Consider the following 12,076-nt stretch of genomic DNA (forward strand, 5'->3'; position numbering starts at 1 on the left):
TTTCTCGGGAGGTGCTTGTGTTATCTTTCAAGGCTAAGCTAGAGCAAGCTGACCCAGGAAAGGGCTCTCACAGTTCAATGCTTTCGCTTGCTTGCGTGGGAAGTACAGCTGTCTCGCTGGGGCCCAGGAGACAGACAGACGAGGGGAGAATTCCTGTGTTTGGGATTGAGTTTGCAAAGTCTCCTGTTTGTAACACCCAGCCTGCAGAAGAGCAGAAAGAATTTCCAGCTGTTGTTGGGATGAGAGAGCCCCCATGACTCTGACCAGAGCTGTTTTCTGTGCTCAGGACTCTGCTGTCACTCCTCCTGGGCTGGTCACCCCATCAGACATCGGTCCCCTGGGCCAGCTCGGGAATCAGATGACCCCTTGATAGCGAGAAGACAAGTTGCAAAAGGTGAAATAGTGTATGATTCTGCTTATATGAGGCACCTAGAGTATTCAAATTCATAGACACAGAAAGTAGAGCAGTGGTTGGGGGGTCAGAGGCAGGGGAGGGAGGGGAGAAAGAATGGGGAGTTCATGTTGAACTGATAACGGAGATTCAGTTTGAGAAGATGAAAACGACAGATGGTGAACAATGTCACAGGACACTGTGCACTTAAAATTGGTTAAAATGGTATATTTTATGTTATGCATGTTTTACCATAATAAAAAAAGAGGGGGGAAGAAATACAAGTGGGGACTCAGCCCAGATCACATCACTGCTGGGAGGAGGCAGCCAGGTGACTCAGTTCTCAGCCCTTAAGAGAGGTGTGTGTGTGTGTGTGTGTGTGTCTTTACACACGCACACACACATGCCAAGCATGCTGGGGGAGTTTGTGACCCCACAGGAGTGAAAATGAGTCCATAAATAGCATGATGAAGGAGGTGAGCATACTGGACCAAGCCATTTAATCTCTGGGTGCTCCCCATGACTAGTTCGGGGGTCATTCTGCATAATGCAGACCAATCGAGGGTTCTCAGCGGAAGCTGTTGTTTAAATGCCAAAGAGCCTGTGTAATATCCTTGGAGGGTTGAATGGGAGGCCTTTTCTCCATGACCTGTTCACAAATGCATTTGGCTTGTTCTATGAAAGCCTAGATTTTTGGAGTCCGAGAAATCGGGGCTAAAGTTCAGGGCCAGCCACTGTGTAGCCAGTCATAATGCACGTTTAAATGTAAATGCCTAAGATCAAAAGAGCGGTGAATGTGAAAATGCTTTCTGTAAACTGTAAAGTGCCTCACTGTCGTCTTTTATCCTTCCAATTGAGCCTGGCTATGGGAACAAGATAACAATGGATTTTAAAGAATTCATACAGCAGGAAAGTTAGCATAGATCCTAAAAAAACAAATTCAATCTGCATGACCTGTTTTAGGATTCTTCAGGCTTTGGAGGCAGCCCAGTAGCAATCACAGCTGAGAATAAAATCAAAAGTCCTAGGAGCCAGATTTTCTGAGAAAATAAATTCCATAGCCTTTGGCAGGAAGGGTTGGCCCAAGTTAAATCAGGTATTCCTGTAAAGAGTGGCTCATTAAAACTTTTTCAGTTATCAATATTGAGGCATATAGTCGTTTCTAATGGATCCTTACTTTTTTTTAAGATTTACTTATTTTAAAAAAGATTTATTTATTTATTTATTTATTTATTTATTTATTTATTTGAGAGAGAAAGAAAGAGCATGGGCAAGGAGGGGCAGAAGGAGAGGGAGAGAAAGAATCTCAAGCAGACTCCCTGCTGAGTGCAAAGTCTGCCATGGGGCTCAATCTCAGGACTCTGAGATCATGACCTGAGCCAAAACCAAGAGTTGAGCAGACTCTTTGCTGACTGAGCCACCCAGGGGCCCCAGATTCTTATTTTTTTAATTCACATGCCATAAAACCCATCATTTAAAGTGCCTAATTCAGTGGGTTTTTTTTTTTTTTTAGTATATTCACAAGGTCATGTAATCAATCATCAATTACTATCTAATTCAGAATATTTTCATCATCCCAGAAACAAATCCCATTAGTAGTCACTCCTTGTTCCTCCCTCCTCCCAGCCCCAAGCAACCAGTAATTTACTGCCTGTCTCTACAGATTTGCATATTTTGGACATTTCATACAAATGGAATTATAAAATATATGATCTCTTGTGTCTGGCTTCTTTCACTTAGCATAATGTTTTCAAGATTAATCTATGTTGTAACATGAATCAGAATCTCCTCCTTTTTTATGATTGAACAATATTCCATTCATTGGTTGCACATTTTGATTGTTTCTACTCTTTAGCTAATGTGAATAATGCTGATATGAACACTTATGTATTACTGTGGTGAACGTGTATTTTTAATTCTCTTGAGTACATTACCAAGAGTGGAATTGCTGGGTCATATGGTAACTCTATGTTTAACTTTTGGAGGAACTATCAAATTGTTTTCCAAATCAGCTGTATCATTTTACTTTCCCACCAGTAATATCGAGTGAATTTCTTCACATTCTTGCAACACTTGAAATTGTCTTTTTTATTACTGCCATACTAGTAGGTGTGAAGTAGTATCTCATTGTGATTTTGATTTGCATTTTCCTTATGACTAAAAATGTTGTGCATCTCTTCATGTGCATATTGGCCATTTGTATATCTTCTTTGGAGATATGTCTATTCAAATCCTTTGCCTATTTTCAAAATTTAATTTTTTAATTTTTTTTTTTTTATGATAGTCACAGAGAGAGAGAGAGAGGCAGAGACATAGGCAGAGGGAGAAGCAGGCTCCATCACTGGGAGCCCGATGTGGGACTCGATCCCGGGTCTCCAGGATTGCGCCCTGGGCCAAAGGCAAGTGCCAAACCACTGCACCACCCAGGGATCCCCTATTTTCAAAATTTAGAATGTCTTTTTATTGTTCCATTGTAAAAGTTCTTTATATATTCTGGATATAAATCTCTTATCATATATGTGATTTGTAAATATTCTTCCTGGGGCACCTGGGTGGCTTGGAGGTTGAGCGTCTGCCTTTGGCTCAGGTTGTGATCCTGGGGTCCTGGGATCGAGTCTCACATCAGGCTCCCCACAGGGAGCCTGCTTCTCCCTCTGCCTATGTCTCTGCCTCTCTCAGTGTTTCTCATTAATAAATAAAATATTTAAAAATAAATAAATAAATATTCTTCCCATCATTCCATTGGGTTGTCTTTTCACTTTCTTGATAGCATTTTTGCACAATTGTTTTTCATTTTTTTGAAATCCAGTTTACTTTTTCTTTTGTTGCCATATTTTTCTTATCATAGTCAAGAAACCATTGCCTAATCCAATGTCACAAAGATTTGTTATTCTTTCTTCTGAGAATTTTATGTTTAGCTCTTTGATACATTTTTTAGTTTTGTATAAGGTGTGAGGTAGGGATCCAACTTTTTTTTTTTTTTTTTTTTTTTGCATACAAATATCCATTTGTCTCAGGACCATAAGTTGAAGGACTATTCTATTCCTATTGAATTGTCTTGATAACAATGTCAAAAATGGGTCTTTCTTCTTTTCTAAAATAAGCATTTAAAGCTTTAAAATTCCATCCAAAAGATAAGTGAAAGGCATCAGACACAAAAGGCTACATAATGTAAAATTCTCTTATATGAAATGTCCAGAATAGGCAAATCCATAGAAACAGAATGTTGATTAATGATTTCCAGGGGATAAGGGACAAAGGAGTTAGAACTGACTGATAATAGGTATGCGATTTCTTTTGGGGATGATAGGAATATTCTGAAATCAGATAGTAGTGATTATTACTTTATTACATAGTGAATGTAGTGAAAAGCACCCAACTGCACACTTTAAAATGATGAATTTTATGTTATCTGAATTGTATCTCAATTTTAAAATGTTAGGTTAGGTACATGGGTATGCAGAAAAGCTAACAACTGTTACTTTATTGCAACTGGAATTTAACAGTAGTTTCTTGAGGGACCAGAAGATAATACAAATTATGGTAATGGTTGCATGACTCTGTGAATTAAAATCATTGAATTGTACACCTAAAACAGGTGAGTTTTATAATATGGAATTTATACTTCAGTAAATATTTTTAATAAGATTTTTTTTAAAACTTCATTTAAACTCTGCTTTAGCTTAATCCCATAAATTTTGATGCATTATGCTTTTGTTTTTATTCAATTTAAAATCATTTTAAATTATCTTTGCATTGTTTTCTTTGACCCATGGGCTATTTAAAATGTGATATTTTACTTCTAAATGTGTGGGCATTTTCCAAAAATCTTCCTGGCTTTTATTCTAATTTAATTATTTTGCAATAAAATTTTACACTTTAAAAATTATGAGGTGTGTGTGTGTGTGTGTGCATGTGTCCCAAATTGTAGTCTATCTTGATGAATATTCCACGGGACTTAAAAAGAAATATGTATTCTGCTGTTGAGTGGCATGGAGTGTGCTAAAAATGTCCACTTAGGATGGCGAACAAGTGTTCAAGTCTTCTAATTATTGTGCCTATTTGTTCCATCAGCTCCTGAAAGAGAAATGATGAAATATCAAAGTATCGTGGACTTGTCTATTTCTCCTTTCAATTCGGTCAGTTTTTGTTTCATGTATTGTGAAGCTCTGTTTGTGGGTGAACACACATTTAGGATTACTACACCTTCTTCACCTTCTTAAAAAACTTTTCTTTTTATCATTATGAAATTATCCATCTATATCCCTGATAGTATTCTTTGTCCTCAAGTCTTTTTCTATTAATATAGTCTAGCTTTCTTATGATAAAGGTTGGATGGTGCATCTTTTATCGTTCTTTTTCTTTTAAACTAATTTATGTTTTCACATTAAAAGTGGGTTTCATTTAATATGTTTTTTACCCATTTTAATGATCTCTGCTTTTTAATTTGGTCATTTGCATTTAATTACAAGTACATACAATGTACTTACAATCTGTTTGGCTTAGGTATAGCATCCTCCTATTTGTTTTCTATTTGTTCCATTTGCTCTTCTCTTTTTCATCTCTCACTGTCTTCTTTTGGATGGAGGGGTCTTCTTTATGACTTCATTTTATCTATATTGAGTTATTAACTATACTCTCATGTCCTATGTGCTATTGTTGTTAGATACTTTGTCTCTACATTATCAACTCCATAGTACTTTGTTATCACTTTTGCTCTAATATTTCAAAGAAATTTTTTTAAAATGGAAAATAAGTTTTATATTTACCCTCTTCTTTACCATTTCAGGCATTCTTCATTCTTTTATGTAGATCCAAGTATTATTTTCTGTCTGCCTAAAAAACTTCCTCTAACATTTCTCTAAGATTTCATGTATCTCTAAAAGTATTATGCCTTCATTTTTAAAGGGTATTTTTGCTGGATGCAGAATTCCAGGTTGATCAGTTTTTCTTTCAGCACATTAAAGATGTCATTCCATTGTCTTCTGGCTTGCATAGTTTGGATCAGAAGTTTGCCATTATCTTTGTGCCTCCATAAGATATATCTATATCAGGCTGCTTTAAAGATTTTCTCTTAAAAAAAATAATAAAAATAAATTTTCTCTTTCTCAGTAATTTTTAGCAATTTGACTTTCTTTGTTGGTTTTGTTTGTTCATCCTGCTGGGCTTCATTGTGATTCTTGGGTCTGTAAGTGCTTATAGTTTTTATCAAATTTGAAAGATATTTGGACATTTGTATTTTTCCTTTCTGCACTTCATTCTGGATAGTTTCTATGGCTATGTTTTTAATTTCATTTATTCTTCTTCTGTAGTGTCCAGTTTGTCTTAAATTTCATCCACTGACTTTTCATTTCAGATATTTTTTTTTTCATTGCCAGAAGTTCCATTTGGTTCTTTTTTAAGTATACATATCTCATTCATTCCTCATTCTATTCATGATTTTCTTGAAATCCTTAAGCATATTTTACATATTTATTATAGCTGTTTTCATGTGCCTGTCTGCTCATTCTACCAGTTCTGTCATTTTAAAGTCTATTTCTATTGACTGGTATTTTTTTATTCCTTAGTCATGGGTCACATTTTCCTGCTGCCTGATAATTCTATTGATTTTTCATTGGATGTCAGATATTTTATGTTACATTATTGTCTTGTTTTGTTATCTCTCTTTAAAGAATGTTGAGGGCGCCTGGGTGGCTCAGTGGTTGAGCATCTGCCTTCCGCTCAGGTCGTGATCCTGGGGACCCAGGATTGAGTCCCACATCGGGCTCCCTGCATGAAGCCTGCTTCTCCCTCTGCCTGTTTCCCTGTGCTTCTCTCTCTCTGTGCATCTCATGAATAAATAAAATCTTAAAAAAAATAAAATAAAGAATGTCGAACTTTTTATCTGGAAGGCAGTTAGGCTATTTATGGATAAGATCAATCCTTTAGAGGCATGTTTTAAGTTTTTTAGAGTTGGTCTAAATTGTCCTTAGAGAAAATTGCTTGAAAATACTAGTTGGCATTACCCTTACAGGGTCTCTACTACATGCCCTGAGTGATCCAACTGGTTGATATTTGAGGATTTATCAGTCCCATGTGAATTCTTATTCAGCTGATAGCTTCTGATCATTTTTTGCCCAGTCTTATGGAGCTTCACTCTGTGTACATCTTAGTATTAAGCAAATACTCAAGAGAACTTTATGCAGATTTCTGGAGTTTTTTTCCACATACACCCCACTTTTCTAGAACTCTGCCCCACACCTTCCATCCAAAGTTTCATTGATCTTCAGGTTCTGTCTTTTAACTCAGCAACACCACCAGACAGTTTGGTATTCCTTTTCCTGCTCTATACCAGATTATGTTTCTAATCAGAAACTGAGGCAATCACTGGACGCATCTCATTTATTTCCTTTATCTCAGAGATCACAGTCTTGTACTGCCTGTTATGCAGTATCTAAAGCCATCAATGTATCCATTTTGTTTAGTTTACTAGTTGTGTATGGTGGGAAAGTAAATCGGGATCCTGTTGCTCTGTCATGGCCAGAAGCAGAAATCTTAAGGCCTGATTTTGATAAAGAAATAGTGGTGAGAAAAGTCATGCCCAAAAGTCAGACACTAATGACTTAGCTGGGGATCCCAGGGTATATGGAGGCAGCAGGAAGATTCTAGCATCTACAAGCCATGCAGGAACAAGTAGGACAATGGAGAAAGGAAGAAAAGGTAGAGGCTATTAAAACAAATCTTACTTGTGTTCCCAGGTGCCTAGATAGTTTCCATTTGTTTCTCCAGATCTACTCTCCCCCCTTCACTCTGCCCCGTACCTTAGAGGATTAACCTTCTATACTGCATCAATAGGGCTCTGGTTTCTAGTTGTGCTCAGCCAAAGAGAGGTACAAGTGGGAAACTGGAAGGCAGGAAGATTATTTATTCCCCTAATTCCTTACCTGCCAAATCACTGTGACTGTGGATTGGTTTTGTTATTCCACCAGAGATCATAGGTTATAGGTTTTGTCAGGTACTCTTTCTAGGTTCTAGTGACTATTTTTTTTCTTTTGACTCTTCAGTTTTAGGGAATGGTAACGTCTTCTCAATGTTATTAAACCTTCAGTATCACACCACTTTTGTTAGTTCCCTTGAGCCTGATCAAACCTTGCTAAATAATCCTTTCGTTAAATTCTTCCCTTTTTCCCACATAGACCCTGATACTATAGAATTATTGATGTTGTCCCTAACTGAACAACGAACTGCCCACTAATCGTATGACTTTAGGCAGACCGTTTTCCGATATCTCCTTAGTTTGCCCATGGCCTAGCCTTGACTATGTAGGGCCTTATAAATCAGAAACTCAATTTCAGCAGACTACCCCACAGCAGCAGCCCTAAGATAATTAGTGCCCCCTCCCCAAACCTACCTTTTCTTTATTGTCTCCTATTCCCACACTGGAATTCCTGGTTTAGCTGCTGTGCCTCATAGGGTAATCCACATGCCTCCCTCCAGATCTTAGCAACAGATACAACCGGCTGAGGGCTAAGAAAGTAGCAGACCAAATGTAGACCACTTAATGAGGATGAGCATCATTTTGAGATCAAGGTCAAATTCATACAAGCTACTGAGCATTTGCCCTGGCCAGTAGGGCTCAATACACAAGGAAAAAAATTTTCCCTCCTAAGACATACACCCTAGAGAAGGCATTTTTATTTTGTAGCTAGAAAGACAAATAGCATGAATAAAGAAAAATGTTTTTAAAAATCGAAAATAATTTAAATTATAATTAAATAATAAAGAAGGAAAAGTCATGAGTTTTAAAAGGTTAGTTTTATATAAAGGTATTCCTGAGGTCAAGAAAGTTAGACAGGGCTGTGTACTATAGCCTCCCTCAGGCTACAAGAGATTTAGAAATGGAAATCAAAGGAAGAGTGGAAAAAATCCACAAGCAACAAGAACCAAAGAGTTAGTGGCTGTCTATCCTGATAGACATTAGGCCACACTGAAAACCATAAAAGTGAACACATAACCTTTGGGTCCAGCGTCCCCATCTCCCTGTCCTGAGAGGGGAAAGATGGTCTTCCACCCTTCTATGAAAACCCATTAAACCTACTTGCCTTCCTGGGGAAGTTATTTCTGCATAGTGCACCTTTTGTGTCTTCCCCTTGATCAAAGGAACACTTAAGGCCCCTTAGAGACTTCTAACATGACAGCCTATTCACTCTACATGGTTGATGTTTTTCCTAGAGTTTCACTTGACCCTTGCTTTAAATATAATGTACCTTTCCTCTGCCCATATTGGAACTCAGTGCCAACACCTCTGGAGCCACTATGTCCGAATTAACCCCTCTCTTTCCCTCTCTCTCTAGGGCCCCTTCCAAGATTTTGGGGAAGGTTTACACCTCTCTGGGAACCAGACCTCCTCACTCTTCAACTCTTACAGAGGCCTGAACATGATCGTGCATTTTCTTTGCAGAAAAGGCCAGTATTTTCCCATTATTTTGTTGACATTAAATGCAACCCAGACTTAACCTGAGAATGCACCCAGGCAGGTTGTTGGACTGGGTCTACCTAGGAGCTCTGGGATTTCCAAGTGAGTCAGCAGGCTCCTATAGTAGCAGGGCCCAAAGAATGGCACCCTTACCCTGCAGCCTCTACATAATGCCCCTTGTGACCTCGTCCTACCACTAGCTGTTATAACCTGACTCATGGCATCCCTCTGTGCAGTCTGGTTTCTGATAAGGAACCTCCATGAAAGACGTTTTGCTCACCCCTGTGCCAGCTACCCACACTACTGGTCCAAGGCTTGGAAAGTATAACCCTTTGACCCCTAACCCTTGACCCTGACCCTAATTCCCACTGGGCCTTCCCTGGGAATAGGTCTATACTTAACATTTTTTACTGAAGGGAGAAAAGAGACCGTGTACTCAATGATTTGCTATTGTCGGAGTAATTAATACTCTAAATGCCTGAGGAGGAGTGACTGACAGTTTTGAGGCTCTTTAACTCTTCCTATCCTCAAACTAATCTGAAGTGTGTTTTCCCTGCTTCCTCTAATTATGTTTCAGGCCCTTGCCGGTCCATGCAAGCCAAATTCACTTGGTCTTGGAAGGGATTTAGTTAAAGTCAACACGATGCCTTGCAGTTGACCAGTGTTGGCTCTGGAGTTCCCATAAAGAGGGACCTAGAGATGGAGAACTGGGTGATACAGGGGATTTTTCTTCAGGATATTTGTATAGTAAGTACTAAATTTCTGTTAGGTCATATGTTTATCTAAGACAGAGATAGGGCAGATAGAAGCCCCTCCCCTGCCGCCTTTCCCACAACCACCACTTGGCACCAATATCATAGTTGATAGTCTCTAAAATGATTCACCCCATCACTGGATTCTCTCACTTCTCACTTTATTTCTTCCCCTTTCACTCACTCAATCCCTGGCAAATCCCACTGGTCTTTGTCCTATTCACCCGTCCATCCATCCATCCATCCATCTATCCACTCATCCAGGATGGCAGCTCCTTCCCAATGGGAAGCAAAAGCCCCTTTCAGAAAGAATCCCTATTTTTTTTCATCCAGGCCTGTGGGGTCAACCCACTTTGGCTTCAAATCCCAAGTGATGCCAGAGGCTGCCAATGGGGTTACCACACTTCTCCACAGACACCTTTCTCCTCTTCTCACTCCCTCCCCATCTCTTTCTCTTCTACTCTTAAATCCCCTTTCTGTTTTCTCTTTTTTCCTCTCCTTTTTCTTCCTCTAATCCTCACCCTTTAAGCATACCCAAGGCAGCCACCAGGGATATTTTGTAGCCATTAAAACTAAAGCGGGGCAACTGAGCCCAATCTTAGAAAAGCTGGTAACTCGGGGCACCTGAGTGGCTCAGTGGTTGAGCGTCTGCCTTTGGCTCAGGTCGTGGTCCTGGGTGCTGGGATCGAGTCCCACATCGGGCTCCTCACAGGGAGTCTGCTTCTCCCTCTGCCTATGTCTCTGTGTCTGTCATGAATAAATAAATAAAATCTAAATTTTAAAAGAAAGAAAGAAAAGCTGTTAACTCCTCACTCACAGGTCCCCCTTTATCTTGCCACTCCCGGTGTGCCTGGGTGGAATAACCTGACCTTGCCTTCCCCTGCCAAAAGGGTGTGGATTTTAGGGTCTTGATGGGGAGCCCAGGGCACCCAGCCTTCATGCAAGGACCCTGGGCTGGTTGTAGCCCATCCAAAAGAAGAGAAAAATAAGCTCCCAACATGGAGAAAACTGCCTTGCCTCCTGTTGCTACTGACAACAAAACAACAAAGCCAGGATTTAATGGTCAGGCAAGACTAAAACAGTGCTGTCAGCAACCAGGGCCCAGCTAATCTCCTTCCAATGGTGACCTCGGTTCTGTGCACAGTGACAATGATTGTAACCAGACACAGCGCTCTCAGGTGTAGGAGACAGGCCAACAGCCATAACTCCACTCCCCTCTCTCCTCTTGCCTCTGGCAGACCCAATGAAGCTCAGTCTCCCCTAACTGGAGCACATGTGCTAGAAGTGGAGGGTGGTCAGCCTCAGACCTTCAGGAGGCTCCTCTTCAGAGCCACATTCCCAGTTCACATCTTTATTCCTTTCGTAAAGAAGGGATTATTAGGTCTGGAGCCTGGGCACCTGCAATGTTTCCACAAGCATGCCTTTAACGTGGCCCATCTTCATGCTCTATTATCCATTTACTGTCCAGGCTTCTAGAGCCCCATCTGTCCTAGAATTGCTGGCTTTAAGCTTGAGGGGCCTTGACAATCATCTGGCCTTGACCCTCTAGGAACAAATGAATCCTTGCTTGAGATCCAATCCTCCACAGGAGCCAGATTTCCTAAACACAGTAGTATCACAGGAGGAAGAGCCATTCTGATCTAGTATACAAGGTAGGGAACAAATGGATTCAGTCAACCCATATTTTGGGGGGCCACATGGCACCAGAATTTAGTGCAGATGCATTTTGATGAATGCAGACACGGTCCTTTTGCTCCTGAAGCTGTCTAGTGGTGAAAATAGAAATGGATGGAGTAACTAAAGTACACTGCTGTTTACCAAAAGGGAATATATACAGGGGTCCCGAGCCGAGGGAGGGTATAGTCAGGGAGGGGGTCCTCCTTCTTGGGAGGAGCCTTCCCAAGGAAATGGGATTGAAACAGAAAACAAGAGAATATTTTTCTCATTTACATCATCACCCAGAGCCTAGTACAGAGCCAGCACATGGTAGTATGCAGTAAATGTTTGTTGAATGAATAAACTAGGAAATGAACAAATATCTCCACATTCCCTGAGAACCCTTGGTTACTAATGGGATTTGGTGCTGGGTCTGTTAATGTACCCATACACCAAAAAATCTAACTAAACTTAAAGTCATGAGTTTTCAGTCTATTCATGATATGGAAGTGTTGCTTGCGGGTCCTTCCATTTTAGAGGTGAGTTTGCTGGGTCACAAGTAGGAAAGATGATACCCCTGAGATCCCACAGGGAGCCTTCCGGACTCACCCCCTCCCCCCCACACAGATCACACCGTGGAGAACTCCATAAATGGACTCATTAAAGCAGGAAAGGCCAGCCTCTTGACAGGTGATTGGATTTAGATATGAAAGCAGAGATGGGTTAGACTCCTGTGCCCAGATGTCCTAACCACAGACAAGGGGAGACTAGCGCCATGAATCTACCCTCTCTTTCTCAGAAGAGGGGAAAGAGTTCTTGGAA

General features: G+C 40.2%; 2 protein-coding genes across 8 annotated transcripts in view; one reads left to right on the forward strand and one right to left on the reverse strand.

Moving 5' to 3' along the window:
• The window catches only part of RAD51B (RAD51 paralog B), an 817,007-nt gene that overhangs the window by 701,817 nt on the left and 103,114 nt on the right, over positions 1 to 12,076 (forward strand). For 6 of the 7 annotated variants that reach the window (XM_049113293.1, XM_049113292.1, XM_049113291.1 and 3 more), the window contains one exon: positions 8,725 to 11,737. The exons of the other annotated variant lie outside the window; for it this stretch is intronic. In XM_049113293.1, the coding sequence (XP_048969250.1) occupies positions 8,725 to 8,891 (167 nt within the window). In that variant the 3' untranslated portion in view covers positions 8,892 to 11,737. Of the gene's footprint in view, positions 1 to 8,724; positions 11,738 to 12,076 lie in introns of those variants that run through there. 7 annotated transcript variants of the gene reach the window in all.
• LOC112656943 (syntaxin-8-like) overlaps positions 1 to 12,076 on the reverse strand; it is a 38,586-nt gene that overhangs the window by 23,134 nt on the left and 3,376 nt on the right.

Source organism: Canis lupus, chromosome 8 (genome assembly GCF_003254725.2).
Source record: "Canis lupus dingo isolate Sandy chromosome 8, ASM325472v2, whole genome shotgun sequence".
Taxonomy (NCBI): domain Eukaryota; kingdom Metazoa; phylum Chordata; class Mammalia; order Carnivora; family Canidae; genus Canis; species Canis lupus.